This window comes from Ischnura elegans, chromosome 6 (genome assembly GCF_921293095.1).
Source record: "Ischnura elegans chromosome 6, ioIscEleg1.1, whole genome shotgun sequence".
NCBI lineage: Eukaryota > Metazoa > Arthropoda > Insecta > Odonata > Coenagrionidae > Ischnura > Ischnura elegans.
In genome coordinates, this window is record NC_060251.1 from 30,201,302 (window position 1) to 30,217,910 (window position 16,609).

At 39.8% G+C, this 16,609-nt stretch overlaps 1 protein-coding gene across 1 annotated transcript; it reads left to right on the forward strand.

The window, feature by feature from the left end:
- The first annotated feature begins 168 nt into the window (after nucleotides 1-168).
- On the forward strand, nucleotides 169-16,609 carry LOC124161321 (nose resistant to fluoxetine protein 6-like). The gene is made up of 7 exons (XM_046537633.1): nucleotides 169-459; nucleotides 1,349-1,560; nucleotides 13,028-13,263; nucleotides 13,617-13,702; nucleotides 13,782-13,975; nucleotides 15,461-15,624; nucleotides 16,501-16,609. The coding sequence occupies exons 1-7, from the start codon at nucleotides 195-197 to the stop codon at nucleotides 16,607-16,609; spliced, it is 1,266 nt and encodes a 421-aa protein (XP_046393589.1). The 5' UTR covers nucleotides 169-194.

Consider the following 16,609-nt stretch of genomic DNA (forward strand, 5'->3'; position numbering starts at 1 on the left):
TTTTCTTTGATGAAGGAAACTACCCTATTGATTACTTTTTGTACGATTTACCTGTAATGGAGCCTAGTTTCTCTTTCTCATTACTTAAAAAAACTGGTGGTTGCATACCTTCCTTACCATTAATTTATTTTAAATTGTTCTTCTACTTTTTTGTTTCTTTAGTGTACGTAGCCTAGTCTGAGAAGTGACCAGCCATGAGACCCGATTTGTCCTCACTGTTCTTCTTGGCAGCTCTTTTGGTCACCGTAAAAGCTTTATCTTACAACCATGACAAAGGAGCGGGGATCGGTAACATTTCGCTGGATGTTCACGGAGATTATTTGCAGACTATGACATCACTGCCTTTCTTCCCATCAATTTTCGCTCCGACTTCAGAAGTGGTCACAAATCAACTATGCCGCAATGACAGCTTATTGTTCCTCAGTTCGCTTAGAAATTCTACACTATGGGCTTTAAAAAGTAAGTCAACGTTAATTTTACTAGATATTTTTATTTATATAGTTTATATTTACAAGTAGGGATAATTTGCTTAAATGTGTCGTGGAAACTATGAGCCTTTCCTTTATGAAGACCTTTAATGTAATAAATGTTGATGTTGACTGATGGTGTTCTTGTATCAAGCGATTTGTAAGAGGATTTTGGTCTATGGTGACATATGAAGGAAAATTTTAAAGATATTTTATGCCCCTATTACCTTGCAATATAGTATAATCAAGTTATTTTAATGGCATATGGAGGAAATTGTAAAAATATTTAGGTTCTCGGGACTCCCTGGTATTTTTTAGTGCGCCATTAAAAGGAAATCTGTGGATACTTTGCCAAAATGTGATAATTTGTGGTTGCTAGCCATGAAATCGGTTGTTGGCATGTACATTCTTTCTATTATTCAAATTTCACTCCCCATGAATGATTTGCGATGATTACAAAATTATAGCATTAATTAAACATTCTCGAAGTATTTTCCCGGGCATAATATTTTAGTTTTGTCACTGCGTGCATAGTGGGTGGCCTTAATTGCAGGTGCACTTGCAGGTTTCAATAGTGTCATGAAATTTATGTTGCATACCAATATCTTGTGCATTTGTGAGGATCATGAAGCCTCAGATGGAAGCAATATTTAGTTGTAATATTAAAGAAAGATTTTTTTATAATTACACAGGGGCATTGCTAGTTCACTTTTTTTTCAGGGAAATGGCGCTGACGAACTTCAGCAGATTTTTTTTAAATTTGTTGTTTGCTATAGAAATGACTGCATGGTAGAATTCGATTTAGATAAAAAGATATTTTATTAAAAATTCTAATTTGTGTTTCTTTTCGCCATAATTTTCTAAATGTGTTCTATTTTCAGTGCTTGACGGCTCTGCAAAGTTTCCAACTGGTTTATTTGCTGGAGTCAACCACAATATGGGAAATTATGGGGAGTGCCTGTCATTGAAGGCCAGTATCCCAAACAATGAATCTCCTGATAGGAGTTTCATTGGAAAGTATTGCCTGGCAAAATTTGAGATTCCGCCGTCTAAGTTGCCTCCCCCTACAAGTGACATTTGGATCCAAGTGAAGGTGAGACATGACTTAATCTCATCTATATCAGAGGCCTTTAACCTTTTTTTTAATCGAAGGGCCAAAAATAGATTCCACATCGTCCGGAGGCCCACAATTCTCCACGTCACTTTGCCACCAAATCAATCCTCTATATTATTTTTACTGTATAGATACCTTTTTCTCAACTTATACGCAACCAAACTCTACAAATGAGGTACCAAAATGCACAGAATTTATCAGAGAACATGCGACGGTATATCTTACTTCCTAAATATTGCTATTGTTTCCCAAAATTGGTTTTTAAAAATAAAATAAAATAGATTTAAAAAATATTCGATTCTGGCAAGATTGTCCTCATCCCAAGAATACAGTTAACGCCGTCGGATCCCACCATGCCTTTTATTTTGACTCGCAGACAATTTCCCATTAAGGTTTCCTATGCGATGACTATTAACAAGGCTCAGGGTCGGACCTTGCAAAGAGCTGGCTTATTCCTGCCTGACCCTGTATTCTCTTATGGCCAACTTTATGTAGCATTCTCTAGGGTAAGATCTTTTCAAAATATTTTTGTAAATATTAAGGAAAACGCTAAACAAGTATTAACAGAGGATAGTGTAATTACTTCCAATGTTGTGTTTAAAGAGGTCCTCTGACCTCATTTTGTACATGGACATTCCAATTAAATTTGTGCATAAGACCTTGCCTTTTTTTTCTACATTTTAAAATTAGAAACGCGCCTATCCCTCAGTGGACCTGCATTGAAAAGGGCGGGGTATTAAAATGCGACCGAAGTGGAAACAGAAATATGCCTTCAATGGGATGGAATTGGGCCTCCTCTATGCGGTCCCCTTGGAAATACGGAAAGTGAAGGAAGGAGTGATGAAAAAAGGACGGTGGGAATGACCGTGTGATTCAGAAAATGATGGGTCCAGCGATCACTCCTTCAATCCCTGAAAGCCCATCGCTGGATCTATCACTCTGAGGGACGGAAAAAATGATCGTATGATTCATGCTTACTAGATACTTTTTGCATTAGTAGCGCTATGTTACTTCGCAGTTATTCCAGGGTGAGCAGAGAAGGTCGCATTCCCATCATTTTAGCTCAAATTGTTCCCTTTGATTGCATGTAATCATTCGATATCTTCAGAAGTGTGACGTCGGGATCCTTCAAATAATACAGGCTCCGTTCAATAAGTATCGGGACTGATTCGCGGTAACCTCAACAATGCGGTGGGTGGGGGGTCCGATTGCCGGCTCGGTAGAGGGGTCCATCACCACTCCGGCACACTTTAGTTCAGTCGCCTCCGGGCATGTGTTGAGCAGTGGCGTAGCCAGGAATTTCGTTCAGGGGGGGGTCCAAAACCAGGGGGGAAAAAGTTTTGAAAAATAGGGTACTAAGTAATAGGTTTTAAACTAATTTTAACACTTTCCACAATCGAAAAAACTTCATTTGTTAAAAAAATACTTTGTAAATTCATGATTTTTCAATAATTTGTTTTCTTTTATTAACACTTTGCGTGCCATGGGCGTATACCCACATAGCATGTTAGCTTATGTCAAGCTTGATTTTTCCTTGCCATGTCAAGGTTGAATGTTTCAAGCCTGAGTCCAGCGTATGTCAAGCTGCCAAACTTGATTTTCCCTTGTCGTGTCAAGGTTGAAATATTTTCTGGTCAGAAAGCTCAGTCACTCACAAAACTCACTTACAACTCACCACTCATATATAACACTAACTCACTCACCTGTGGCTAGCAAGAGCACACAGTGTTATACCTACCACCTTTTATTACCAGCTTGCATTGCTATGTGGGAAGGTGTCATACCCTTGATTCAGGCTTGTTTTTTCAAGCTTGCAACAACCTTGACTGGTGGAGACTAGTTAGCTTGATTCAAGCTTGAATCAAGCTAACAGGCTTGTTTTTTCCAGGTTGCTGCAAGCTTGCAGCCTTGATCAGTCAAGCTTGAATCAAGCTTGATTCCAGCTTGCATTGCTATCTGGGTAATTACGTCCTGCTAATCCTTGTGAGGATTGTCATGGACGTAATATTACGTCTATCTATTTTATTGACTTTGTTTGCGTAAAGCTGTAATATTTCGCCCATGGTACTTTTCCAGGTTACTGCTTAGTGGTTCTGTTATTTCAAAAATCAACTGCTCGATGGAAAAAGAGTTCTTTTAATGTCTTGAGGACGAAAAGTCCTCTGGAGCTACCGGTACCCCTTTCTAAGCCTACTTTGTGTGAAAATTCTTTGGAGGAAAGAACCGCTCGTTAAGGGTGCAGTGACCCTTTTTATCATCCAGGATTTTGAATGATTTGCTTGGAACAATGCTTTTGTATGATTTCCATGGTTTAAATAGTTCAAATTGAGCGTAATAAAAAAATATTATGCATTTTATGGTGGTACATCATTTGTTAAAACTTTTTTATTTTTCAAAAACAGTAGGTTTTCATTATTAAAATATATATTTAAAAGTTAGCAATAATGTTATTCAACTAATTCACAAAGAAGAGGAATGTCCATTCTTATTGAAAAACACATCGATATAAATATATTTTTGATGCTAATGTTTTAAAAAAAATTGCGAACTTAGTAAAAATAGCTGGATTTTGCAGCAGGACTTTAAAACTAGCGGCCGGCACTCATAGTGTTAAGGAAAATAATTGTGCTTTTATATTTCGGGGGAGGGTCCGGACCCCCCCTGGCTACGCCACTGGTGTTGAGACAGCAGGTTGGTTGTTGTGACGTGTGATTGTTTGTGGTTCCGTCGCTTCCCAGCATAGAGCCCTCCGTCGAGCATCGCTACGCTGTGAATTTTTGCGTTAACCTCGGGAAATCCGCGTCGGAGACCCTTGAACTCATTAAACAGGCTTATGAGGATGATGCCTTAAGCCGCACTAGCGTTTTTGAGTGGCACAAAATGTTTAAAATTATTTAAAAATATTATCTGGTTTTGTCATGCAATAACTGCATCCGCTTAAAGTTAAGTCCTATGTGCCAAAATGATGTAAAATGTATTTTCAGGCATGTCATTTTTCAAAAATTTTCCCGGGCCCCGTTGCCTGGGGTGGGGGGTCTCCATCCCATTCCCCCCCCCCTCCCCCCCAGAGCCTATCCCTAGTTACGCTACTGCTCAGGTGGACAAAGTGAAAAACGTTTTCGACTCTGACAGGCGTTTAACCTTATCAGTGAGGAGACCGGCCTTTCAGTCGTAATCGTCCATACCATTGTAACAGAGGATCTAGCGATGAGGAAATGTGCGCGAAGCTGGTACGACATCGCGTAACGCGCGTGTAATCAACCATTGCCAAGAATTGGAAACTTCAACATGACAATGCGCCGAGCCACAGTGTAATTGTTATGCGGCAGCTGCTAGCGAAACTCGGCATGGTGGCGTTGCCTCACCCCCTCCTAAAGCCCCGAAATGGCTCCACCTGACTTGTTCTTGTTATCTATCGGTTCGACTCCATCGAGGCGGTTCAAACGGCGACGACAGAGGCTCTGAACAGTATTCCGGAAACCGACTTCCAGCGAGCTTTTGACGAGTGGCAGACGCGCCGAAGTAAATGTATCGATGCAGGGGCCGTATTCTGTATTTCGTCGGTGCCGCACCGGTCGGTTTCCCTTTCAAGCCCACCGACTGGACATCATTCCGTACCGACAACGGATTCCGCACCGACGACGACACTTTCAGCGATTCTGTAAGGTCGTCGGTTTCAAACCAGTCGGTACGGTTCCCCTTCCTTCCCAAACAGGGAAAATCCGAATATATCCGAAGTTTCACGTGTCTCCACCAATGAAAGAAGGGTAAAAACAAGTGAAGACTCATTGGCACAGTTTGTTGTCGTCATTCTCAATCTTTTTATTCGCGGAAATTACGACTTATTGCTAGATTAAGATAAACGATATTGGATAAGTTATTGACAATGCTTATATAATGTGTGGTAGTAATGCTGTAACTACAGAATCGAAGGAAACAACATTACAACATCACAATAAAGTTTGTATGTGATGGAGATTGTTGTTGCTGGAATGAATTATTGAAACTATCCTTGAGATCGTAGTTTCTTTTTTTAAATCTTGGTTCCGTATAATGCTATTTATTCATGATTTGGTAATATAGTTGTCATTAAGTAAGTTCCGTATAAATGTTATCAACGGAAGGTTATGCCATTGGCACCGTAGCAGACGAAAATAGCATACCATGGAATGTGAACGTAGGATTCAAATGCAAATGTAATATTAGAGGAACAAGTTAGGAAATTGTTATAAAAATATGGAGCTGGGTGCAATTAAAAGAAGTGTAATGACGAGGAAGTAAATAAATTGTGATTGGGTGAAATACATATGTATAAGTTGCGCATTCCAAGTGAGAGAAAATGATAATATTGCGGTAAACCTCATACTTATTAACAAATATCTTCTTTTATCGTCAAGGGAATCAATGGCTGACGATGAAATGAAATATAGTTGCCCGTTACAAATGAAAGAAACTGATACCGTTGTGGCAAACTTCATACTTAAATAAAAAGATCTTATTTCTATGCCGAGAGAAAAGCCAAATTGATGATTGAGTGAAATAACAGTCGCCTATTCAGAGTGATATAAAGTGATAACATTGCGGCAAAACTCATATTTAATCAAAAATATCTTTTTTATGTCAAAGGAGCAAATAAATGATGATAGAGAGAAATAAAGCCTATTACAAGATAGTGAAAGTGTGGTAACATAAATGAGAGAAAGTCATTATATGTTAGCAAACCTCATTTTTATTAACCATTATCTTATATTTCTGTCAAGGTAATTAATATAGATGATGACACAGTGAATTATAGAGGCGTATTCGAAGGGGCAGAAAAAGATAACATTGGAGAAAACCTCATTATTTACTCGGTGATGAGGTAAAAACAAAATAAAACGTACAATGCGCACCGGGGAATTCATGAAACCCACTAGTCGGTGGCCATACCGACACCTCTTTGCTGTCGATACGGCTACCGACGATCTCCCGTCCTCTCGTCGGTGCCGCACCGACCGGGTTCGTACAGAATCGCACGACTTCTTACCGGGAGTCGGTGTGACGTCGCACCCGACGAATCGGTGCCGCACCGATCGGTTTGGAGTTACAGAATACGGCCCCAGGAGGAATGAATTATGAAGATTATTAAGTAAATATTATGATAACAGCAATAAATGTTGATTTTTGGAACCTGGGGCCGTATTCTGTATTTCGTCGGTGCCGCACCGGTCGGTTTCCCTTTCAAGCCCACCGACTGGACATCAAACCGTACCGACAACGGATTCCGCACCGACGACGACACTTTCAGCGATTCTGTAAGGTCGTCGGTTTCAAACCAGTCGGTACGGTTCCCTCTCCTTCCCAAACAGGGAAAATCCGAATATATCCGAAGTTTCACGTGTCTCCACCAATGAAAGAAGGGTAAAAACAAGAGAAGACTCATTGGCACAGTTTGTTGTCGTCATTCTCAATCTTTTTATTTGCGGAAATTACGACTTATTGCTAGATTAAGATAAACGATATTGGATAAGTTGTTAACAATGCTTATATAATGTGTGGTAGTAATGCTGTACCTACAGAATCGAAGGAAAGAATATTATAACATCACAATAAAGTTTGTATGTGATGGAGATTGTTGTTGCTGGAATGAATTATTGAAACTATCCTTGAGATCGTTGTTTCTTTTTTTAAATATTGGTTCCGTATAATGCTATTTATTCATGATTTGGTAATATAGTTGTCATTAAGTAAGTTCCGTATAAATGTTATCAACGGAAGGTTACCCGTAGCAGACGAAAATAGCATACCATGGAACGTGAACGTAGGATTCAAATGTAAATGTCATATTAGAGGAACAAGTTAGGAAATTGTTATAAAAATATGGAGCTGGGTGTAATTAAAAGAAGTGTAATGACGAGGAAGTAAATAAATTGTGATTGGGTGAAATACATATGTATAAGTTGCGCATTCCAAGTGAGAGAAAATGATAATATTGCGGTAAACCTCATACTTATTAACAAATATCTTCTTTTATCGTCAAGGAAATCAATGGTTGACGATGAAATGAAATATAGTTGCCCGTTACAAATGAAAGAAACTGATACCGTGGTGGCAAACTTCATACTTAAATAAAAAGATCTTATTTCTATGCCGAGAGAAACGCCAAATTGATGATTGAGTGAAATAACAGTCGCCTATTCAGAGTGATATATAGTGATAACATTGCGGCAAAACTCATATTTAATCAAAAATATCTTTTTTATCTCAAAGGAGCAAATAAATGATGATAGAGAGAAATAAAGCCTATTACAAGCGAGTGAAAGTGGTAACATAAATGAGAGAAAGTCATTATATGTTAGCAAACCTCATTTTTATTAACCATTATCTTATATTTCTGTCAAGGTAATTAATATAGATGATGACACAGTGAATTATAGAGGCGTATTCGAAGGGGCAGAAAAAGATAACATTGCAGAAAACCTCATTATTTACTCGGTGGTGAGATAAAAACAAAATAAAACGTACAATGCGCACCCACGATTCATGAAACCCACTAGTCGGTGGCCGTACCGACACCTTTTTGCTGTCGGTACGGCTACCGACGGTCTCCCGTCCTCTCGTCGGTGCCGCACCGACCGGGTTCGTACAGAATCGCACGACTTCTTACCGGGAGTCGGTGTGACGTCGCACCCGACGAATCGGTGCCGCACCGATCGGTTTGGAGTTACAGAATACGGCCCCTGTCCCGATGCTTATTGAATGGACCATGTATAAACTTCCTTGAAATCTCAATGCGGCATGCCCCTCATTATTACACGTCTCTCTCTAAACTTTATTTTTAACACTCTACTTCTTTTAATAACTTAGCTCAGCAACGTTCTTTAAAAAAAACAATCTAAGAAATCAACCGAGCGAAACATACATCTATGTATGTAAGAGAGGATTTCTGTCTGTCTGCCCGCTATGCGTTTCCTTACAACTTATCGGATTGCGATCAAAGTTTGTACGTAGGTGCATCTCATGTTCCCAAACCCCGTTGTGCTACTTCCGGTTGCGTCCGACGCATCCTTTGCGTCGTTTTCTCATTTTATTACCGTCTGTTAAGGCCGTTTTTACATGGGGCACGGAATTGCGCAGGTTAGAGATGCATTAATTTATAAAATGGAGTGGAATTGCGCGAATGTATGAACGAAATTAGAACAGGGGCTATTTTGCCGTCTCGCATCCACGCATTCTCGCATGTGTTCTAGCAATTCACTGCTTTACACGACGCAATTTTGATTGCGCCTTCGCACGTACGTCAGATTGCGCAATTCCGTGTACCGAGTAAAACGGCCTTTAAGGCCGTTTTACACGGTACACGGAATTGCGCAGGCGAGAGCTGCATTAATTTCTAAAATGGCGTGGAATTGCGCGAATGCATGAACATGGAATGCATGTGCAAGGGTCCTCACAACGCGGAAGGTATCGCGGGTAGGACCTAGTAGTCGCACCGGTTTTTGGAGTAAGCCCCCCTCCCGGGACAACGGGAATTTCACAGCGCCGAGCACTGAAACCCGTTGACCTCGGCTTCTCCATTGAACTCCTGTAGCGCGAGCCCGTGTGAATGGCCGTCGCGGCTTGATGTGGTAGAAGTGCTAAATTCCATAAGTGGTTCCAGACGGAAAAAATATGTTCTATAACTGAGAGTCGCCCACTTGATTTAATGAGCGGTCCCCTCCTAATTGGGTGTCCATAATCCACTGGAATTGAAGCATCGCGAAAATGTTGTTAATGTAGTATATTTTCTTAAAAATTTGTTTGTGCTCCATACCGTCAAATAAAGAATATCCTCATGAGAGATAACAACAGCTCATTCTAAAATAGGGCGTTTTCCTATTATTTTTTTTGCCTAAATCGAAAGATTATTACTCATGGAGTACGCATTTCACGCTTTTAGATTTTTAAATGACGATATCTATTTTTCGCAATTAAATGAAAATCGAAAATTTTCAAGCGCGCGAAAACGCGACGAGTAAGTATGAATGCCGGGAAATCTCTCCGTGCGACGTATTTCTGGTTCCCGCTGCCGCTCTGTGAAGTGACCTTGAGGCGAAGCTGAGCGCTGATACGATGCAGGCTGCTAGCGGGTAGCTGAGTACCCTGCTGACTGATAGCGCTAGGCTTAAATAAGGATTATTAATACCTTATCAAACGAAGAAAACTTTCCGAGCTTAGCCAGTTTTAATAAGTGATTATTAAGACATGTTTTCCTGAGCTCTGCGCCTCATGCATGCATTGGTAACCTCAGACGATGTATAACTCCTATCTACTCGTATAGAAACTAGGTCCCTGTGACGTCACGTGGAGTGGCATCTCATGGGCGCCAATCCGGCCCTTTTCAAATGAGGATAAATACGGACCATTGCCATTCGTCTAAACCGGTATTTCTAAAACGAAATAATTTGTATAATATGAATACACTAATGGTGGGTAACGAATCGCAATCAATGCCTTTCGTTTTCTTTGATGAAGGAAACTACCCTTTTAAAATTTCTCTGAGCTCTGGGGGGGGTTTTATCCCCCAAAACCCCCCATCGCTGCGCCACTGCCTCTTGGCACGCTCAAAGGAAAATCCAAAACTCCAATTCTGAATTCCACGTTCCAAGTTTCCTTCCCGAGCAACGTTGGGTGCCCGGCTGGTTAACATATGAATTAATACAATCAAAACCCAAATAACGAGCGAAATTAAATAAAAGAATTATTAAATAAAATAAATAAAAATGAAGTTGGACAGGGCACGATGTTACAGAAGGCAACTAATCATAGCGCTGTCACTGTCAGTTGGAACAGTGGCATAACTAGGAATATGCTTTGGGGGGATGGGATGTCCTGGGGTGGCGACTACCGCCCCCAGGCAAAATGTTCGAAAAATAACATGCCTAGAAATATATTTTACATCATTTTGTCGCTAAATATTTAGCTTTATGTAAATGCAGTTATTACATGTCGAAACTAGGCAATAGTTTTAATCTTTTTAAATTTCTCGGAGGCTTTGGGGGGAGGGGTATCTATCCTCTCATCCCCCCATAGTTAAGCCACTGACTTGTAATGCTTTGAAGGATAATCCTCTTACCTCTTTGAAACCCCTCTCAGCGGAGGTTGCCCATGGTCCGCCTCATATTCATGCAGCGCAGTGTTAACGGCGCAGTTGCTTTGGAGATGCACTCTCTCGTCCATTCCAAGGTCAACCTCCCTGAATGAACCCTTGAGAAGGGTGAGGCTGCGTTCCTTTCGACATTTCTCCCTGCGGCGAAAGAGAATTCTTCCCCTATTGAATGGCAGCTTATCTACGCCAATTTTTGCAGCGTAACACAGGAATCCCTCACTCAGAAAGCAGCAGTGGCGCAGCGAGGGGAGGGTTTTGGGGGATAAAACCCCCCCCGAGAGCTTAGCGAAATTTTAAAGTTAAATCTGTTTTACTTAATTGGATTAATATTGCTCATAGAATAGTGTGAGGATTATCAAAATATCCCTCAGAAGGCCATAAAACTCAACATTTTGAACCATTTATCTTAATTTTTTCTAGCGGAGGGCCCCCACACTTCCCGCTTACCCTGGCGGGTATAGCACACCCCCAGACACCCCAGAATCAGTTGCGCCTGAAACCCCCCTAGCTGTAATTCCTAGCTGCGCCCCTGGAAAGCAGAACACAAAGAAAAAGATTCAGAGCCACTTACCTGAAAATTAATCAGTGCTGGGACAGAGAAATATTCGCTGATAACGATGTGAGTGAAGGAAGCCATTTACTTATCATTCTTTTCCCTTACATAAACATTGCGCCGTTTGCCTTCATTTTGAATAAGGGAATATATTAAAGCATCAGAGCATCACTATTAAAGCATCATACGTACTATATCAGAGGCCTAACTTACACGGGGGAATACCCCTCCCTCTCTGGTCTCATTTCCTCAGTAGTCCCCATCACACTGAATGGTACACACTTTTGTTTTCAATAATATAACACCCATCAAGAATTAAATTTCTCTTGAGACATTTTTATCGGTTGTGTTTATTTATGAATGCATATTTTACCGAATGAAAGTCGTATGCTTATTTTGGACTTGAATCCTCCCAGATCTTCACTCCAACTATTGAGCACAGAACAGACCTACTCGGCTTCGAAGCCACATATTTGTGAGACATAAACGGTGAATCAAAATATGAATCTAAAGAGAGGAAAAACCTTGCCACGGAGCCTGGAAGAAAGCACTCCAACGCGACGGCCCAACGTGTGAGTGGACGTGAGTCTTCTCAGTATTCCATCCACTAATCTTTACTCCATGAGGGTTTTAACCCCTTGCTTTGGTTGCCCAATCCATACTAGTTTTATAGCACTATTGCAACTAGTTGGAACCAAACCCTGATCGGATTATCTGAAATTATAGTAAAAAATCATTTTGAAAGAGAAGAACGCGTATGAAAATCTTTGAAACATGCATTCTCTTCAGAGTTATCACCCCTGCGTACCTTTAAATTATTTCTAATGAGCGCAAATAAAGTTACAGCATGGTTATACCTCCATCGGTCTCAGATTTTCACCCCCTCCTTCGATGCCTCTCACTCCTTCCCTTCCCCTACCGCCACCACTGAAATGTAATACTATAAGCTATTAATTAAGCTAATAAGAATTCCACTACCACAATAAAAGCAAAAAGCTATTTTTGTCGTAGTGGAAATTGCGCACCGTATGTTTGATATTAAGAGTTTTCATTAATATTATTGCTTGCTAATTGATAAAGCAATAATAATTGCTAAATAATTTAACTACAAAAATTAAATAACTTTTTAATAAACTTTACTAATATTTTCCACCCCCTGAAATCTGCCACCTAGAGCCCTCTGCCCCACCCTAGTTCCGTGCCTGAGTATGGATGCAACACAAGGAGCGAGTAGTCAGCGAGTGAGCAAGTGATCCGAGCCTTACTATAGCCCAGGGCAACAGAACCCTTAACCTGGGGTGACGCAGAAGGAGATTTTGGGGGTGGGGTCGTAGAGGACCTCGAGGAGGGGGAAAAGCTTTAGCCCCTCGTGCAAACTGAGAAACAAATCAGTTGTGTTTTGGTCTCAGAACTTACGTGTTGTTTCTTTCATGAGAGCCCTTCTCGCTCACGAAGGGTCGCTTCATCAACCAAGGTTGATATCAGTGCTTAATTTCTAAAATATGAAGTACCAGAACACACACCAACGCATTCAATCCACACGATTTTCAATAGGCCTCCCCCTAAAATTTCCTATTTTTTTAAACTTGCTTAAATGTTACGATCAATGTCGTATAATGATGAATTATGTTTTACCAAGTATATAAAAGAACAATGAAATGTTTTGATCCGACCCAATTTTCCCTGAGAGGTGCCAGAATGCCGTTCCTTCAATCCCTTATGTTATGTATTTGACTCTTACATATTTTAATCGTTTTTTCCATCAGCACTCCATTGATACCGTATCAGAGCCATCGATGAACTTCTTGCGCTGGGCCATCTGTGTACCATCAACTTGTTCCGGTGAAGACCTGCAGTCACATCTTAAGTACATTCTCCCAAAATTGCATCAACTCAAGACTTTAGGAATCCCTGTTGAAGATGTTGACGTGGCTGTGGATGATTCCATGTGCTCAACAATTGAGGATAACTCTGGCTTCACATATGGACAAACTGCAGTTATGTGAGTGCTTTCCTTGAGGTTGTACTACACATTTGCTCTTAATATGTATTGGGATATTTGACAGCTGTGGACTTCATTCAGTGATCGGCGTGTTTCTTTTTGGCCAGATATTCTCTTATTATTGAGGTTGAAGTAAATAAAAGAAGCAGTTTGAGCGAAGGGTTTTGCTGTGATTACTGATCATTTTTCCTTTAGTGAAACAATTATTTTTCCATCATCATTGGAGCCATCACTGGAGCTGTTGCTGTTGAATTATCTTGTAATTCATGTCTATGTTTTTCATGCTAAATTAACTTTATTTATTTGGCATTCTAATGTGATTCACCAATTTCAGTGTTTCTTTTCCTATGTAGATGCATCATGATTGCTGTTCTAATCCTAATATGCTTGGGCTCTGCAGTTGACACCTTTTCAGGGAAAGTGGATGTGGTACCTAAAGGTATGAATTCAGCATTATCTTTCATACTTCACAGTTCCTATACAATTCAATGAATTTTACTTTTCTGTGTGGTTTTCAGGATATTTTACTGAAGTTTTGCTATGTTTCTCGATCTGGAGAAACCTTAGTAAACTGACTGATTGCTACCAACCTGCTGCAGCCCTTGGGCCTGTGCCTGGAGTTAAGTTTTTATCTATGACTCTCATTATCTTTGGGCATAGAGTACTTCTATCTATTCTGCAGGCTTCGGACAACCCAAGATTTCTCACTGAGGTAATATTTCAGTTATATTTGAATTTAATACAAGGGTGGGAATGGGGAGCTTTCCCTCTTCTTTCTCTGCTTATATATATTTTTTGTGATTATTTCAATGCTAATATTTATCTTGCAGTGAGTAGGTACCTACCAAAAATAATCAAATTTTCACTAAGAGAAATAAAATCTTGAAAAGGCTTTATGTTAAGCCTTATGCTCTCACAGAAATTTCTGTTTTCACTCCCAGAAAGCCCAAGCCCAATTCAAGAATGCGTCAGGCATTCTTGTATTTAGAGTTACATACAAACAAATTCTTTTGTTTAAAAAAGAACACTTAATACTTTTGCAGAAATACCAGTTCATCCATCAGGAGTGATAAACATTTATATAATCTCCAGCACAAGAGTGAAACTAACTCACAATATGTATTATAAACGACTATTTTTGTATAGGAGTAAATATGATGCTGATGTATTGGCATTATCAGGGTTTTAAAGTGAAAACTGAAAGCCGATATATTGGCACCTAGAGTGTCAAAGGGCTAAATGATTTTCCAGTAAACTCCTTGACCTTCTAAAATGTTGTCCGACATTTTGAGGCATCGTCAGACTCCCTTCACAGCGGTGCCTCCTGCCTGTCCCTTCCTTCCCATCCAACCTCCTCCTGAGGTGACTGGGGAAATAAGTCTTCAGGAGTACCCCTAGTATACTCCAATTTGGAATGGAAAAGAGAATTCTTCCACTATTAAAAGTTAATACCATTCCGTCAATGCAGTCACTCAAAATTCATGATTGAGATGATTCAGAAGAGATTGAAGGAAATAATTTTCCCTCTGCTGAATGTTTACATATTTTGTTTTAATTATTTTGCATGCTAGAGTAAAAAGGGAATTTGTGATTACTAAGCAAAATTGCTTCGTAAAATCAATGTGGGATGGAAATGGAAGAGGGCTGCTACCAAAAAATGTTTTGGAAGAGGTTTGGATAGATTATGCCCATTCATCACCATCCCCACAGGCTACATCCTAGGAGTGATGTCTCCATGCTTCTGGGTTTCACCGCGTGGATTTTCTTTGCAACAAGCATGGAGAAGCATGGAGACATCATCTAGACAACGCTGCGGAAAACTGCACATCCTTGGAGTGTTGTAAATGAGACAGACATCAAGAAGTCTTTCCGCTAACTGTTGTCACTCTTTCATGAAGTTAGCGAAGTTCTTGTCAGCTAGGATATGTTTACCAAAGAAAGCATGCTAATCTTACACTCCAAAAATTCAATTTCATTATTACGGAGGCTTCCGCGGTGATTAAATTGGTGATTGTTTCTGGAGTAATTCAGTGTCGACTCATTTTTTGGTGGATGACAGTTTCAGGCATGTTCCAGCTCCTGTCTTTGGGTCCAAATGACCCGAATTAACTCGAAAAACAATCACCAATTCTATTTCATTGTTTTCATATCTGTTGTTGTTAATATTAAAATAGTACCCTTAAACTTTTCCTGGTAGAAATATGACGACTTGGATGTTTCTGTGGTTCTCAGTGGAAATTTACTTGTGGATACATTTTTCATCATCACTGGGTACCTTCTGAGCTATCATTTTATCCTGGAGTCTGGTAGAATCAAAAGTGCTTGGAACATATTCTGGATTTATCTTCACCGTTATATCAGGTAAGTGCTTCCATTTGTTCCATTTTATTAATGCTTGTAGACAGTGAATTATGGATTCTGGGACTTAGGTGTTCCATACCTTTATACAGCCTCTCTTAGGGATGTTTTAATTTGCTTTATCCCTCCAAATCCATCACTCAGGCTCTTTTGGTATGATTTAGTTTAGAAATGCCATATCCTATAAACTCAGAAATTCTCTTGGGAATACTATGGATTTAGTATGTTGTAGTGGTTCTTATATGTATTGAGCCACAGAAGTGTTGGAAAAGTGAATTATTTATGCTTGATTTTGGAAGAAAAGGAAGGAAAGTTATCAGTATCCCTTGCAGTGCACTTACGTTATGTTCCATGCTGTAATAAATAATAGCCAACATGAAGGGTGAGGCTTTAACAAAGAAATTTCTGCTGTCACAAGAAAATGGCAGTCAGCAAATGGAATTCTCAGATGCATTGGCCAAAAATGACAACTTAACGCAGACACAGGTAGTCTCTGTCATTCAGATAAAAAAATGTATGCAATCATCAAGAATCTTCCTTTTTATGACAGGAGATTCGTACTTGTGAAATCTTCTTGAGGTTTAAGCCTGAGTAGGTGAATTGCTACATACCTACCCACCAGAATTGAAATTCATAAACTAAGCCATGATTGTCAGGGAATACTCAGTGATTGATGTGTGACTCAACACCCTGTTGACATTTGTTTAGTTAGCCAAAAAGTCAACAGTCCTTTTCCATCTGGCATGCGATTTTTATCTCAAGAGAGTTTCTTAGAACATTTACCATTGCCTCTGCCATTTATTCCAATGAAAATTAGCTTGTATTTTCTGAACGTATTCAATCCTGTTGAATCAGGGAATTTTATAATGCATTTTTCAGGCTTACTCCAGTGTACATGTTTGTTTTGGCTTTCATATCCACTCTCTACATAAAGATGGGCTCTGGTCCAGAATGGAATATCAGTGCTTCATTGGAAAGTATTTATTAA